Source organism: Myotis lucifugus, unplaced genomic scaffold (genome assembly GCF_000147115.1).
Source record: "Myotis lucifugus unplaced genomic scaffold, Myoluc2.0 scaffold_30, whole genome shotgun sequence".
NCBI lineage: Eukaryota > Metazoa > Chordata > Mammalia > Chiroptera > Vespertilionidae > Myotis > Myotis lucifugus.
This window is the reverse complement of record NW_005871078.1, coordinates 3,734,649-3,752,399: the sequence shown is the minus strand read 5'-3', so window position 1 is coordinate 3,752,399 and position 17,751 is coordinate 3,734,649. Positions and strand designations below refer to the sequence as shown.

Sequence of the window (17,751 nt, the reverse complement as noted above, 5' to 3'; positions counted from 1 at the left end):
GAGAGGAAAGGAGAGAGAGAGATAGAAACATCAATGATGAGAGAGAATCACTGCTCTGCTGCCTCCTGCATGTCCCTTACCTGGGATTGAACCCGCAACCCTGGCACATGCCCTAACCAGGTATAGACCATGACCTCCTGGTTCATGGGTAGATGCTCAACCACTGAGCAACACTGGCTGGGCTAGGCTTTTTTATAAATCCCAAGTCAATATTACTTTATTTGGTGTATATTTAGAAGAATGCTCAAAACAGGATCATGCTATTAAAACTTCAGGTGTTGTGACTTCTGTTCCCATAAAAAGTTACCATGTGCCCATTTGCGTGGAGTGTTTTCATTTTCTTGGAGTGAAATAATGTATATGCAGGAATGGAAGTTTGAATTATTTATAATAATAATTTTTAGTAGTAAATATTTATAAGAATTAGTAAATGGGTATTTAATGAGTTCAAATCTCATTTTGAATGATTGTTCATGCTTTTAAGAAATTCTAGAACTTTTTCATTCATTCTTTGAGTATTACTTCAGCTCCCAGGACAAAGTACTCTTTTAAATATATTTAGTTGTTTCCCATATTTTCTGCTTCCCCTGTCATTTAAGAAATATTTTTGAGAGTACACTATATGCCATATACAGGGATATAGTTTTAACTTTCTCCTTTTGGGTACTTTAAAGATTCCCAGCAAAAGGAAATTTATTCTCACTTGAATAAACTTTTGACACAATCTGGGTCATGTCCCTTATTTACCAGTTATCTTTCCAGTCAGAGTTTCCAGGTTTCTGTTTTACTTCAACCGGAAGAATGGCATGTCTCTTACAAAAAACAAATGTGTACAAACAGACTGTGGAGACATGACGATTAATGTTCAAATAAAAAGCACTTCCATAGGAGTCTAATTATTATGTGAACAAAAATGTTTTCAGTCTATTTGAAATACAGCTGTGGAATAAAAATATAGTATTTTATTCAGTTGGTATTAGTGTCTTTTTTTTTTACCATAAAAAAATCCATAAATCTTTTTTAATGTCTCAAGTAGAGATAATGCTAACAAAATTAGCTTTTGTGATAAGTAGATTCATAATTAATATAGGATTATAGAAATCAGTGTTTTTCAATATCTGGGTCGTTTATGTACACTGAGTGGAAATAAAATAAATGTTCTGATTTGCCTAATGTTCTAGCATGTTTTTGAATGTTTTAGATCCAGTTAAAGAATATGGTTGTGCCCCGTGGCCTATGGTTGAGAAGTTAATTAAAAGATGTTTAAAAGAAAATCCTCAAGAAAGGCCTACATCTGCCCAGGTATTACTGTGGTCAAAATGTATCAGTATTTTGAACAGAACATCGAATACATGCATACATGCACACATATATAAAATCCCCACATACATATACTCAAACACATAAATAAACACTCCCATTCAGAAGAGTATAAAGCAGATGCGTGTGTCCTCTGCCAGCCCAGACGCACAGTGAGAGCATTACCACCTCAGAAGCCCCTCATGCCCTCCTTCCCTGCTCGCACCCCTCTCCTTTCCCTTAATTCTTGCACTGTGCTGGCTTTTGTGCAATCCTTGCTTTTCTTTTCTTTATGATTTTGCCATTCAGTTTAGATTTCTGTATTTACAGATTATTTAAAATGTAATCATGCCCTAGCCGGTTACTCAATGGTTAGAGCATTGGCCCATGGACGGAAGGCTTTTTAATTTATTTAAAAAATATTTTTATTTTATATAAGTTTTATATTAATTTATAATATATTAAATTATATAAATTATATATATATATTTCATTTTATATAATATAAATTAACGTGGGTTCAATTCTGGTCAAGATCACGTACCTCAGTTGCAGTCTTGATTCCCGGCCCTGGTCAGGGCATGTGCAGGAGTCAACCAATCAATGTGTCTCACTCACATAGATCTCTCTCTCTCTCTCTCTCTCTCTCTCTCTCTCTCTCTTTCCCCCTCCCCCTCTCCCTCTCTCCCTCTCTCCCCCATCCCCCATCCTTCCACTCTCTCTAAAAATCAGTGGAAAAATATCCTCATGTGAGGATTAACAACAACAACAAAAGGTTTTCAAATAACCTTTTCTAACACATTATTGGAAACAGAACACGTACATGTTTTAAACCGAAACAGAGTTTAATGGATCAAAATAAGAGCTGTCTTTATGTTGTGGACTTTGATTTTGTATAATAATTTATTGAAAAAATTTTGTTCAACTTTAAAATTTTCTACTTAAAAATAGCTGAACACATTTCCCTGACTTTATCAAACTTTTTATAATCATCTTGGCTACTAACACTACTGGTTTTCTAATTGTGGTTACCATTGTTCTTAATCACACAGACATTATCACAGTGAAGTTTTCATAGCTTAATTGTTGTTTTACTTTTCCTTCCTTTTATTTTCAAGTATACTTTACCTGTATTTTATATTGAATTTTTTTAGTACATGACATAATTAAAAAACTTTGACATATTTAATTTTTAAATTGCAATATATACTAAGCCAGAGGGGTAAACTCATCACCTTTGTCAGATGAGGTACTGAGATAATAAGGGGCTTTCTCAGGGTCTCATGTGAGGGGCAGGCAAGTGGCTCTAATTCAAATTTCCTGCTCCTGGTTCTGTTTCCTTACAGAGGCCCTACACTGTCTGTCTAGTTCTTTAGTGCTTGAAGGAAAAACATAAAACCAGAATCTAGAAGTGAGTTGTGAGTTTTGTTACCAAAGATCAAAATTCATTTTCCCTCAGTTGGCCTGAGTATTTATCTTCCTAAGTAACTTTTGAACGTGATGTGGCTCTGCAGCGTAAAATTGGGTGACCCTGCTCAATTTCCGGCATCGCCACTTTTCAGATTTTCTTTTCAAGTTAGGATACATACCACATATACAAAAAGAGTAGATATCATGCCCAGTTTAAAAAGATGTATTATATTAATGTAATTTTATCTATAGTTTTGCACTATTAGTCTTGTTGCTCTGGGTGGGTCACAGGTTAGCTAACAGGTTTAGGTTTTTCTTGATAGAGCTATAACATTTAGGTCTACATTATGTGCAAGAATCTGACCTTTCAGAAGGACCTGTGTTAACTTGATGTGTGTTGTTTTGTTATTTTTAAACTTGCTCAGGTCTTTGACATTTTGAACTCGGCGGAGTTAATCTGTCTGATGAGACACATATCCATACCCAAAAGCTTCACTGTGGAGTGCATGGTTGCTGCCAATCAGAGCTGCAAGAATGCCAGCGTCTGGCTGGGCTGCGGGCCCAGGGACAGAGGCCAACTCTCCCTTCTTGACTTAACTACTGAAAGACTTACTTCGGAGGTAAATCCAAATACTCTTTAAATTAGAGATGCTGTAGAAAACTTATTTTGCAGATTATTATATTTTATTTTTCAAGTACAGTTTATATTCAATATTATTTTTTATTAATTTCAGGTGTACTGCATAGGGTTAGATAACCTTGAATCATGTACTAGTTAAAAAGTTACTTAGGAAGAAATGAAATAAGAGCTAGTTTAGGGGTATTATTAAATTGGCTTTCTGTTAGAACAAGAGTATTCATATGAAATGAAATAAGTATGTGTTTGGTTTTGAAATTGCAGTGTATGTGTGTCGTAGGCCAGAGTCTCTAAAAACAGAGACTGAGGCAGAAAATCTTGTATGAGTTATTTAAGGAGAGAGAAATTTAAAAAATAATGTTTTTCTTGATTTCAAAGAGAGAAAGAGAGAGGGAAAGTGAGAGATAGAAATATCAATGATGAGAATCATCAATTGGCTGTCTCCTGCACGTCCCCTACTAGGGATAGAGCCTGCCAGCCAGGCTGTACCCTGATTAGGAATTGATCCGTGACCTCCTGGTTTATAGGTCAATGCTCAACCACTGAGCCACATTGGCCAGGTGAAGAGAGAGAAACTTTTAAGTATAGGAAGCCAGAAAGAGCAGGGGGAAATCTTAACAAAAATGTATTTTTGAGGAAGTATAGCCTCAGGCTTTATCCATAAGAAATTCTGGAGTATGAAAAAGAGCACAGATTTATCCCTCCGTGAGGCATGGGGGCCAGTCTTTATTCCCACATATCAACCAGTCATTGGCTACAATCTTCCCAAGGAGAGAGGAGGTATAACTTCCCAGCCATTTCTGGGAGCTGGTATAACCTCCTCAGCTGATGAAAGCTGAGGACAGATCTGTTGTGAAGGCTGCAACTCTGAGCTGTCAGTAGCCAACACCCAGAGCAGCTCGGGGCGGGTGCACCTGACTGAGAGAGAGGCTCTGGGCACAACTTCTGCAATATGTTGTATTGGCAAAAATAAAATAAGTTTCTGGATTTTATAAATAACCTAATTTTTCACTGTTGTCTTGAAATATATGTTGTGCCTAAACATTACTTCTTAAGATTGAAAAATCTCCTGTTACTTCGATGGAGTGTGAAATGGTGAGAAATAACTTTCAATTTTCAGTTTTAGTTTCAGATGCATTCTAGATAGGCAAAGCTTGTCTGCCAGTTAACTCATTTATTGTTGAAAATTAAATAAAATTGGTATTTTTAAAAGCAAGAGAAAGAAATTAAAAGAGTTCAGTATGTGGATGGCAGAATATTTTTTAAAAATATATTTCATTGATTTTTTTTTTTTACAGAGAGGAAGGGAGAGGGATAGAGAGTTAGAAACATCGATGAGCCCTAACCGGTTTGGCTCAGTGGATAGAGCGTCGGCCTGCGGACTGAAAGGTCCCAGGTTTGATTCTGGCCAAGGGCATGTACCTTGGTTGCGGGCACATCCCCAGTAGTAGGTGTGCAAGAGGCAGCTGATCTATGTTTCTCTCTCATCGATATTTCTAACTCTCTATCCATCTCCTTTCCTCTCTGTGAAAAATCAATAAAATGTATTTTAAAAAAAGAAAAAAAAAAGAAACGTCGATGAGAGAGTAACATCAATCAGCTGCCTCCTGTACACCCCCTACTGGCCGACGCTCTATCCACTGAGCCAAACTGGTTAGGGCTGGCAGAATATTTTTATTTTCTATAAGTTCTGGTCACTTAAGCTAGAATCAGTTTCTTTAGAGTGTTTTTCTCTTCTTAACAGGAAGTGACCAATAGCAGAATACTGTGCCTCGCCTTGGTGCACCTGCCTGTGGAAAAGGAAAGCTGGATTGTGTGTGGGACACAGTCTGGCGAGCTCCTCGTCATTAATTCTGAAGATGGGAAAAAGATGCATACCCTTGAAAAGATGACCGATTCTGTTACTTGCTTGCATTGCAATTCCATTTCCAAACAAAGGTACACTAGTAAATTTGACCATTGGGGTAAATTTACATATCTTTTAGATGACTTAATGTGTGGAAATTATTATAGCATCAGCAAAGATTGCTCAGTTGTAACATTTCCCATTGTTAAAGGGAATTGTGGGAAGCCACCAAGCTATTTATTTTTCTGTATACAGATCAAACTGAGGCATTTATAAAAAAGGCCAATTATTTCTTTAGGCCACCAGCCTTGTTCCTGGTTTTACCTTAACTGTTGCTCCATTTCTTTATCATTCCTCACATCAACTTACCTTTGCAGGACCTCTTCAAAGATGACTTCTTGTTCATTCTTTCTTTGAATATGTATATTTCAATTGCTTGTTATGTGTCGGTCTAAAACATATGGGTTAACTAACTATCAAATTGGGGAAAAAAGTCCAATAAATGCATAAGTTGTTAATAGGTGAAAATACTTAATCATGGTCAGTTGTTGGGATCTTATCTCAAAGGAAATTATCTAAGTGGCATAAATTCAGGTGTGAGTAACAGGTTAGTTGCTGTAATCTATGTGGTGGGATGATTTCCAGGAGCCATTAAGATTATTGCACCCCAAACTCCTCTTTGATAAGTCAGTAAATATTAGAAAATAAATATTAGAAAAATGTGAAGCCCAAGTGTTTGGCAGCTGAACATTTCAAGTAAACCATGTTTGAAATTTTAAAGTTGCAATTGTTTGAATATTGTCAAAGAAAAATTTCATCAGATGTAGTTAAATAAGCAAAGAAGACTTTATTGAAGACTATTGCAATAGAGGAAAGAGACTGGACTCAACTCTGCTGAAATAAAAGCCAGGGAAATTATTTTTATTATTTTAAACTAGAGGCCCGGTGCATGAATTCATGCAGGTTGTGGGGGTGGGGTGGGGGGGTTTTCTTAGCCCAGCCTGAACCCTCTCCAATCCAGGACATTTCTCTCACAATCCGGGACTGCTAGCTCCTAACCGCTCACCTGCCTGCCTGCCTGATCACCCCTAACCCCTCTGCCTGCTGGCCTGATTGCCCCTAACCACTTCTGCCTGCCAGCCTGATCACCCCTAACTGCCCTCCCCTGCCGGCCTGATCACCCCTAACCACCTCTGCCTCAGCCCTCGCCACCATGGCTTTGTCTGGAAGGAGGACCAGATGACCAGAAGATGTCTGGTCGACCTGGTCTAATTAGCATATTACCCTTTTATTAGTATAGATTTCATGGGGGTTACATTAGTCTACATGAACATATAGGTTACATGTGTGGATTTCTAATTTACAAACTCTATATATAGGACCATGTGCCCACCACCTATAGTCAAATCTTCTCCTGTCACCTCATATTAGGACCCCTTTCTTAATCATTCGAGTGAGCAGTGGGAAAGTACTGGAAGTCTTTGGGGTGAAGGGAAGTAGTGAATGAGACTGAGCCATCTGTCTTGGCAAATTGGTCCTTATTGAAGTTAGGCTGGGACCCTCCCTAGAGACTGGGAGATGGGCCACTCTTCCTTGAATATATTCTTAAGGGGGGCTCCAGGATTCTTGAGAAAGGCCTATATAATTGGCAAGAGGCTAGAAGATTTACATCTCAACTGGGCTGAGAAAGAATTACAATTATAAGTTTTTTTAAGTAAATGATGTAAGAAAAGGGATCAAGGGCCTATAGTCAGGAAGAAAACTGTTTAAAGATTTAATCAAGCTAGGGAAAAGGTTAAGGCCACCTTGGTAAAGGTGAGCATTCTTTTTGTAATAATTTTGACATTTTTTCTTTTAGCAAGCAAAAAAATTTTCTTTTGGTGGGAACTGCTGATGGCAACTTAGCAATTTTTGAAGATAAAAGTGTTAAGGTAAATGTTGAATGCATTCTACACCAAATTTATTTTAAGTTATTTGTTTTATCTATGCTCATCCTCAGCTCCTTCTAAAGTAATTATAAGCTTTCTGAGAGCAAGGATCATAAATTCTGCTTTTTGTCGTTTTATTGCTTCATAAAGTCTTGTACACTGTAGATCCTCTATAAATACTTGCTGATTGAGTGTATGCTTTATATGAAATAAACTAAGGATAAAATGATAAATTAGATCTGATGTATAATGTGAGGAATATGAATAATTCTATTTTTATGTAAACAAAGTTGATAATTACTTATAAATATATTGTGGAAAAAACAAAGGAAACAAATTTTAAATCAGGTTTGCCATCAAGTTTTTCTTTAGCTTTGAAGATACCATTTAACTTTCTGTTCTCTAGATTCTCATTTATCATTAGAGCATTTATTCCTCCCTCCATCCATTCATCTGTGGTTCCAACTATTCATTCAGAATTCTACCCCTTCATACTCCTTGTTATCAAAAAGCTTATCATCTAATGAGAGACAGCGAAGTAGAGCAAAATATGTAGGTTATTTCCGGTACAATATTTGCATGGAGAAGTGAAGAGCTTGGTTATAGGATGATATTTTGAATACTGGTTGAATTGAATACTGTTTTTATAAATCCTATGAAAAAATGTATCCTGAATTTTTATTTTAATACCTGTAACCTTATAAGATGGGAAAGTAGCCTTTAGAAAGCTTAAACTTCACAGTGTTTCATTCTGCATATACCCAATAAACTGGATGTGTTTCCTCTTTTTGGCAAAGTGTAAAGGAGCTGCTCCTTTGAAGATACTCAATATAGGAAATATCAGCACTCCACTCATGTGTTTGAGTGAATCCGTGAACTCAACTGAAAAAAACATTATGTGGGGAGGATGTGGCACAAAACTTTTCTCGTTTTCTGATGATTTCACCATTCAGAAACTCATTGAGACCAGGACAACTCAGCTGTAAGTTATTCCTGCATATGCAATTAATTTATTGTATTTGTGTTATTCTTTATAATCCAGTCAATAATGCTGTTAATAATCCCAAGTGAAACAAGCCAGACAATGAAGGAAAAATACCACATGATCTCACTCTTTCGTGGATAATTAAGACCATTACAAACTTTCGAACAATAATAAATACAGTGGCAGAGCTGCCTCAAACTGATTGTCGAACTGCAGTGGGAAGGCCAGGGAGGGTTGGGGGACAGGAGGGAGGGGAGTAAGAGATCAACCGAAGGACTTATATGCATCCATATAACCATAACTAATGGACATAAGACACTGGGGGGTAAGGGAGGGCAGGGGCTTGTCAAGGGTGGGGGGGGAGGGAAAGGACACTTATGTAATACCCTTTGTAATAATTTTAGTGAAAAATAAAAAAAAAGAAATAAATCCCAAATGAAAATCTTTTAAAATACATAATTTATATTTCTATTACAAAATTAAACATTTATTATAGAAAACAGAAAATTCCAGAAAGCAGCAGGCCATTAAAAAATCACCCAGCCTAATAAAAATTGGGGTAAATATGAAAACCTATGGTAATCTTAGGAGTATTTATCAATCTCAATGTTTAACAATTTTGTTACCTCTGTATCAAATCAGAAAAGGAATTTGCAAGGCATTATTTTTATCTATGGATAATGTTTTGGAGAATGTCTATTAAGTATTGATTGTAGGAAACATAGGCACTCAGGTATAAAATCCTCTGTTGATTTGATGGTCCCTTCTACAGCAGAGTGAGTTATACCAATTTCAAGCAAGAATAAAATAAAATATAAATCTTGTTTCAATTTTAAAGTTGTATTTCAAGTGAATCATTACAGGTGGTTCTTGTTTATTACATTTTTCAGTGAGAAGCACTGTACAGTGGTAGAGAAGAGCTTCAATCATAGTTCAGATATTGGCTTTGCCATGTATGGGTTATGTGAAGTTGGACAAGAACTTCTCAAATCTCCACTTCCCTCTTACCTGAGGACTGTAATATACATTATCTCAAAGGCATGTTTGGATGACTAAACAAGAAAATTACAGAAAGAGCTTATAGAAAAGACATGGTCCTTGTCCTTAAGCATTTACATATACAATTTAGCATCAGGGACACACTAATACAATTTTATATTTAACTAGAGGCCCGGTGCATGGATTTGTGCACCAATGGGGTCCCTTGGCCTGGCCTGTGGGGATCGGACCAAAACTGGCTCTCCGACATCCCCTGAAGGGTCCCAGATTGCAAGAGGGTAGTTCTCGGGTGATGCACCCTGGAATCGGGCTCCCTCCTCTCTGACTTCAGGTGCATTACATGAGAACCGCAGCTACCAAGTCACCGCAGCTTGGCAGCTCATGCATTGAGCATCTGCCCCCTGGTGGTCAGTGTGTGTCATAGCTACCTGTTTGAGCATCTGCCCCTGGTGGTCATTGTGCGTCATAGCTACCGGCCAGTCAGCATGTTGCTTAGGCTTTTATATATATAGATAAAATCTATAATATTACACTAGTGGTGGAAAAAAGAATGATTAGTTTATTTTTATAGGTCAGGGAAGAATTTCACAGGAGCTGACATTTAAGTTAAGCCACAAAGGCTAACTAGAAGTTTGCCAATACAGATGGGGCCTATGTTAGCCAATCTGTTTGCAAAATATGTAAAATGCCAAATGCGCTAGGTTAAAAAATTGATATTTTAAAATGCTTGTCATTTTTATTTATTTTCAAAGAGGGAAAGATGTGGATTTTTTCTTCTCTTATAACTTGACTGGCTTTTGTTGATGCAAAGGTACCTTTTGCTTTAATATTTGCAGATGTTGCCACTAAAATTTATTTTAACAACTTACGTTTTATAACTCTAGGTATAGATGGCTAACACTTAATTCTTAACACTTAATGGAATTTTCTAGCCACATCATAAAGTCATTGATATGATGACATTTCCTTTAGAAACTAGGATGGTTTGGATATTTGGGCAGTATAAAATTCTATAAAGAACAAGATAAGCTCCACCTGGTGTGGCTCAGTGGTTGACCATCAATCTATGAACCAGAAGGTCACGGTTTGATTCCTGTTCATGGTACACGCCTGGGTTGTGGGCTCAATCCCCAATAGAGGGAGTGCAAGAGGCAGATGGTCAATGATTCTCTCTCATCATTGATGTTTCTATCTCTCTCTCTCCCTCTTCCTTCCTCTCTGAAATCAATAAAAAATATTAAAGAACAAGATAAAACTGAAATTAAAATTAAAACCAGAAATAAACATTAATCATGATCTTTAATTTATGTTATTATCAAGTGAAAAGTATAAAGTGACCAAAAATAAGTGAAGTACCGTAGTAAGGTATATATTTAGTTCATATTAGAAGAGTGGAAATAAAAACACCTGCCAATACACTAGCCTGTTTCTTTTTCAAATTGGTGTTAATATTTTATGTGCATTAAGAACTCATTCAGGGTCACATTGCATGTTAAAATAGAAGAAAAATGAATAGTAATGACCTTCTTTTTTCCCCTCCTAGGTTTTCTTATGCAGCTGTCAGTGACTCCAACATCATAGCAGTGGTGGTGGACAGAGCTCTCTACATTGCTAAGAAAAATAGCCCATTTGTGGAAGTGTGGGATAAGAAAACGGAAAAACTCTGTGAACTAATAGACTGTGCGCACTTTTTAAAGTAAATTCATTGGGATTTTCTTCTAAATTTTATTTTATTGCAGGAGGTCCACAAGATCCACCTCTTAACAAAATTTTAAGTGTATAATATATTATTGGTGACTATAGGTCCAATGTCATTGGCTCTTTATTTTATGCCGGTAAGAGCTGTCTTTATACTTCACATTTTACAGACCGGGCAAGTATGACTTACATTTCTTCCTTTCTCCCTCTACATAGAAAGCTAAAAGGAAAAAACACACACACACACACCCAGAAACAAAATTGTTCATGCTTTTCATCGCCATGTCTTGGAATCCAGCAAATGTCATTTTAGAAGAAGAAAAAAATGGGAGCATAATATTTGCAGTTTCTTCAAAGTATTATAGAGAATACTCTCTGATGAAAAAATAGTACATTATTAAAAATGACCATACTGGATGCATTGCTGGCTGTACATCTAGTAGAATTATAGTATTAATATTACTAATAGACTATGGGTCCAAAAATACTGTGTTCTAAAGTAAAATAATATAAAAATATGGGGGTGGGTGCACTGGACTGACCAATGCACTAACTAGGAGGGAGGACCAAACCCGAGCCTGAGAGCCAGCTCTCAGTCTGATACAGCGAGCGTGTCCGAGACAACCACAGACTTGACATCAAGCACATCCTTTGTTGCTACTGCAAAGAAATAGGACCATCACCAGCCTGACTTGGTAGCCACGTTCTACTTTTGTTTTGATTTTGCTGAATACATTTTTATACTCTGAAGAACATTTAGATTAGACCCTATATCCATGAAAGGCGACTTCAAAGTTTACTTTCCTAGGATCTTCTTATCTGACAGTTTTTCTCTGCTTGGGGAGGAGATTTTTGCGCAGAAATGCTGACAGTTCTGCCTGGTAAAGGGTCTCCTACCACCTGAAGATCCAAAATTATTAGGATCCTTTTATTTTCTTTTTTTTTTAATATATTTTATTGATTTTTTACAGAGAGGAAGGGAGAGAGATAGAGAGTTAGAAACATCAATGAGAGAGAAACATCGACCAGCTGCCTCCTGCACATCTCCCACTGGGGATGTGCTCGCAACCCAGTTACATGCCCTTGACGGGAATTGAACCTGGGACCTTTCAATCCGCAGGCCGACGCTCTATCCACTGAGCCAAACCGGTTTTGGCAGGATCCTTTTATTTTCAATACCTCATTTTTGTGATGACTTATTCGTTAGCTCAGGGGGAAAATTAGTGGTTTGTATGGATATCTTTTACATATAAATGATTATAATTTTATTTTTCTTTGAAGCTTTTATACTTCATGGAAAGCTTTTGAAAATAACGTTTTTCCTTCTTATTGGGAAAAATGTATTCTTTTTATACTGGATTTTTATTTATAAATATTGTATTTATCATATTGAGTTGAAAATTTCTTGAAGTTAAGGGCTATTGTGTTATGTTTGATAATTTGCTTCAAGGAGAAAAATATGGCCGGGTGGCATTCAGTGTAAAGCAAAATTAGTTTTGTATAATGTTAATGATATATAATGTCTACTGTTATGTATTCATAATTTAAAATATTATATATTTGTGAATATCTATAGACACATCTGTTTTATCAGTTAATCATTGAAAAAGCATTAATGCATACTTTCTTCATGGTTGTAGGGAGGAAATGGTGAAAGTGAACAAGGAGTCCAGACACAGTATGTCTTACTCGGGGCGAGTGAAAACTCTCTGCCTACAGAAGAACACTGCTCTCTGGATTGGAACCGGGGGAGGCTACATGCTACTCCTTGACATTTCGACTCTCAGGCTCATCCGTATAATTCACGACTTCTGTGACTCTGTCCGAGTCATGATGACAGCGCAGATAGGCACGTGTCTTTCCTTTGGATTTTTCGCATGTTCTCTAAGACTATAAACTATGTTGATCTTTAAGTTTTTCCTTCACTTTCCAGTGTCACTTGAAGTGTCTCAGAAGTTCACCCTGTGAAGCATAAGACTGGGACACATTTAATAGTGTCACTAAAGAAATGGAGAGGGTAGATGCTCTCCACCCCATAAGGGAAGCAGATTATTGCAAGAGCCCACAAGTCTGGGTTTACTTCCTCTTTTTCTTTATACCTAAGGTCAAATGGGAAATGGACAATGTTGAGTATTTTTTACTTTTGACCAAAGAAATTAAAGCAAATGTTTATTTTTATTATAGTTTAAGCTTCCCACCCTTGTTAAAGAATGCCATTTGGCTTTTCATTCTATAAATAAATTTATATTGTCATAACAAGATATGCTGAACTCCTTCCTCAATCAACAAATATTGACAAATCATGATGTTTTACTCAAGACTTTATCTTTCCTTGCTCCTACTTCGCTACTTAAATAGGATGAAATCGTGATAGTGCATGAAAAATATTTTCTACATAAATAATCACATTTCATTGTCTACTTTTCGCTAATTATTTGGTTTAAAATAATAATACTAGCATATGTACAAAGTTGATCACAGAAATAACATTATGGGGTTACGTTCTGTGAAAGTAGAATTTGTGTCGCTTTGGCAAATAAGTAATAAACTGTTTGGTAGGGTGAAGAAAATAGTAAATTGTTTTACAGGACTATATTAAGGAGAGACAAGTGTTTCTCCTCCCCGTCCCCCATTTTCCATGCATGGATATCAGAGTTGCCCAGGAGTTAGAATGAGGTGCTGCTAGCGATTGGTGACTGTCAGGAAACAAGCCAACAAGCAGAGCAGGTGGTCTGTAGTGAGTTGCTCTCTAAGCTTATTCCTCCATAGTTGTTACATCCTCTAATTTAATTTGTATGTACTTTGGGACCCATCAAGGTTGTTCCCTACTGACATTTTAGTGGGATTTCAATGGGTTTAATTGATTTTTAAAGTAAAGATAAATTTACATATAACATACAAGATGGAGCACGATCTGGCTTCACCCACCTCTCTAGCCTACATCATTTGCCACATTCCTCCCAGCTCTTTCTGGTCTAGAATTATGTTTAGTCCATCTTAAGTACCATGCTTCATACTGCCTCAAGGGTTTGCATTTTCTGCTTAGTTAACAGAGTTACTAATTAGTAACGAATCTCCTCATTAGAACATAAACTCCTGTGGGTTGGATTTGCATATGTTTGTTTACTCCTTTATTCCCAGGGCCTGGCCTAGGCCTCATACATAGAGGACTTTTGGTGACTATTTGTTGAATAAGTTAATGAATGACCTGAGGAGAAGAATGGTTTTGTGACAGAATATCAGTGTATCCATCCATGCCACTCTCCATCCAGATGCTTCCCATTGGGCCAGTGCCTTATCAAAATACTTCCACACACACAATCTTATGTAATATAACTTTTGGTGGAGGGGTGATGTATAAATATTAAACCCATTTTGCAGAAAGGTTAAGCTATTTTCTCAGGTTCACACAATTAATAAAAATTATAAAAAGGGGTAGATCACAAATTTTCTAACTTTAGTTTCTGGTCTTCTTGGAGAGCTTTTTATTAAATATAATTAGGTGTCTCTGAAAAAGTAAAATATAAATTAAATTCCAAGGTTTTGTGTCTTAAAATGTGAACTGTACATTTTTAGTCCAACTTACATTGTTTTAACAGAAAACTCCTCTTTTTTTTTTTTTTAAGGAAACCTTAAAAATGCCATGTTGGTTTTGGGATATACCTGGAAAAGTACTGAAGATATGCAACACCAAAAAGGTATGTCTAATAGGATATTGTTTTCCAAACATAGTGTGATGATATGGATGATTATAATATGTGTTTTATACATTTATAGTAAGTAATACATATGCTATAAGACTTTAAGCATTTTTAATTGATAGCTTCTTCATAGTGCAAATAATTTAGACATAAATCTTTAAAATTAAGTTTCAGTGATTTAGGGGTGTTGAATATTTATTTTATGTCAAAGTAGAGATATCAGCCATTATAAAATTAGAACTAGCCCAAATTTAAACTAAATGTGGACATTTTTCCTTGCATCTTACCTATCCATTTGATGCCTGATTTTGAACAGTGATTGAAAAGCTCTATTTCTTTAAGAAAATTAGATGTTAGGTTATTAAAGGTCCATATTCTTTTTAAAAATTTAGTTGTTAGTTTAACAACTAAAAAAAAACATTTCCCAAACGGGATCTTTATATATAAATGGCAATAATTTAGTACATTATATGTAGGTATATTCCTATATACGCATTTGTCCAAAGTAACTGAATATAAATTAATGAAGTTAAAATAAAAATACCTATGGCACATCTTTGAGACATTATTTCATTTTTTTCATCTTTCTAGAATTACAATCTTGCTTGTCTATTTGGGACATCAATCTTCCACACGAAGTGCAAAATTTAGAAAAACATATTGAAGTGAGAAAAGAATTAGCTGAAAGAATGAGAAGAATAACTGTTGAATAAGAGGGATATCACATATTTTTATCTTTGGATGGGAAAATTAATCTCTTCTCTTGTAAATACATCTTTAAAAAATGTTTACATATGAAAAGGGTATTTCCACTCTTTGAAGTAGCTCCTGTGTATATGAAGGAATGTTTATATGTTTTATTTTAAAGGTAAATATTGTAAAAATAGTTACCATTGAAAAAGATCTATTTAAAATATAATATTATAATTCCTATGTATCCTAATTAATTTTATGAATTAAGTAATGAAAGAAAATCTATAAAAAGTACTTAATTACAGCACTTATACTAAAATTTACAACGTGTAAAATTGTTTTGTTATCCATAATGAAGGTGAACTTTATTTTACATTCTGTGCTTAAAACAAGACTATTGTTTGATTACTTTCCAGATTTTCTGCAAAGTAGATTAAAATATTAGGACAGTTTCTCATATAATATATTCCTTCAGATTGCTTTTAAATGCAGTTATCATATATGCTTGTAAATAGTCAATGCATTTGCACTAATAAAATCCTATATTGTAATGAAAGCCACTTGGTTGCTGATGCAAACAATGCATCTTACAACTTTCCTCCCTCTGAAAAAATGTGGCAGGAAACCACAAAATGTACTGATGGAGAACGCCTCACATTGTCAAAGCCCCCATACCCAGCCCTCTGTCTTTTCCTGTTTTGGTACTCTATCCGTGACTGTGGATACCCTGAGTTTTATAACATGTAAATGCAATGTTCAGTCCTTCCAGTGATAGTTTCATGCTCTTATTGTGATTCTCAGTGCTAAGCCAGACCACTCCCCACTCCCTACTGTTTCTACTCTTCTGTGCTCTACTGTTCCTACTTATCTCTTTTCTAAATTTTTGGCCCTGAAGATCCTATATCATTCAGGTAGAAACCCTGTTTTCAGAACTGTAGAGTCCTACAATTTCCACCTAGACCAGCCGTGGGCAAACTACGGCCCGCGGGCCGGATCCGGCCTGTTTGAAATGAATAAAACTAAAAAAAAAAAAAAAAAAAGACCATACCCTTTTATGTAATGATGTTTACTTTGAATTTATATTAGTTCACACAAACACTCCATCCATGCTTTTGTTCCGGCCCTCCGGTCCAGTTTAAGAACCCATTGTGGCCCTCGAGTCAAAAAGTTTGCCCACCCCTGACCTAGACCATGGGGCCTAGTATACAACACTCTTTAGTTTGCTGAAGAAGAAAGGAGCTTTAGCTATGATGGGTTTATCCTAACATAGTTTTCTAAATTATACATAAATTTTTAAAATATCATCCTGTGATAGGAGTATTGGGGCCACATATATAGATGACGATTTTTCATTTCTGCTTTAAATAGAAAGATTTGGTAAATCATTTCAAACAATTCCCTATGGTTGGATTACTAGTCTATTTAGTATTTTCAGAACTGACTGGCATTTTATTATATGAAGACTAGATTTATTTATATTAAGGGTAATCAAATTCTTTTGTGCAATTTTATTTTGTATTGGTTTCAGGTATATGACTTAGTGGTTAGACAATCATATACTTTACATAGTGTTCCCCTTGATATTTCCAGTACCCCGATTGGCACCATACATAGTGATCTCAATATGATTGATTATATTCCCTATGCGTTACTTCCTTTCCTGTGACTATTTTGTAACTGCCAATTCATCTCGTCATATGTTTTACAAAATGAAGGGCAATCAAATTCTTCACCTTGAAAGACTCTACTTTTCAAAGGGACCTATTTTTTAATTTGTTATGTAGTTTTAAAAAGTCAGAAATGATGAAGCTGGTTTGTTCCTGTGAAATTTCTCATTGTAACTTTGTATTTATATGCATTTTTTTTACAAAAGACAATTATGGAGAAATATGTAAATGAACATTGTATTTAAATGGAATAATAAACATTTTTTAAAGCCTGCTTGTGAATTTTAAAAATTTATGATAATGTTTCATTTTTTTCACATATAAATGATTCATATGGAATCCATCTAATATGAAACTTTGTATTAATCTGTGTATGGGACAATCCACTATAGGAAGTGTTAACTAAAGTTTCCTTTTGAGGATTTATTCAATTTTCTATAAGACAACTAGTTTTCAGGAATTCAGGATAGAATGTGATGGGCATGATATGTTCTATTTTTAAGTTCTCACAAAGTTTTTTTTTTCACTAGAAAAAATACAGGATTTTATTGTTCTCCTGTCAAAAGTCAGGTCTTTGCAGGATGGGGGAGTGAGTTGTGACAGCAGGAGGAAGCCCCTGCTTGCCAGCGGAGAGCGGTCCACTGGACCACAAGGACCCGAGTCCTGGCGCAGGACCGTCTTGGAGATGCAGCGGTCCGTGTTGACTGGCTTGGACTTCTTGCCACTCTGGGGGACCTCCTTCACATCCCCAGCACGTGTTGCAGTGCCTATCAAAAGCCTTCCACCAGCTTCTGGTTGGTGATAAGCAGCTGGTTGTAGTTCTTGACCCACTGCGTGAGCGTGGAGAGGGGGCCCGGGTTCGGTTCCTCCTCTTCCCGCTTCTGCAGC

The 17,751-nt window shown here is 36.1% G+C and overlaps 1 protein-coding gene across 1 annotated transcript in view; it reads left to right on the top strand.

Moving 5' to 3' along the window:
- The window catches only part of LRRK2 (leucine rich repeat kinase 2), a 125,737-nt gene extending 109,501 nt beyond the window's left edge, over positions 1-16,236 (top strand). Inside the window, 9 exon segments of the mRNA XM_014454074.2 lie at positions 1,202-1,302; positions 3,135-3,329; positions 5,091-5,284; positions 7,051-7,123; positions 7,918-8,102; positions 10,648-10,800; positions 12,443-12,651; positions 14,429-14,500; positions 15,095-16,236. Of these exon segments, the coding sequence (XP_014309560.1) occupies positions 1,202-1,302; positions 3,135-3,329; positions 5,091-5,284; positions 7,051-7,123; positions 7,918-8,102; positions 10,648-10,800; positions 12,443-12,651; positions 14,429-14,500; positions 15,095-15,216 (1,304 nt within the window). The 3' untranslated portion in view covers positions 15,217-16,236.
- The last annotated feature ends 1,515 nt before the right edge of the window (positions 16,237-17,751 follow it).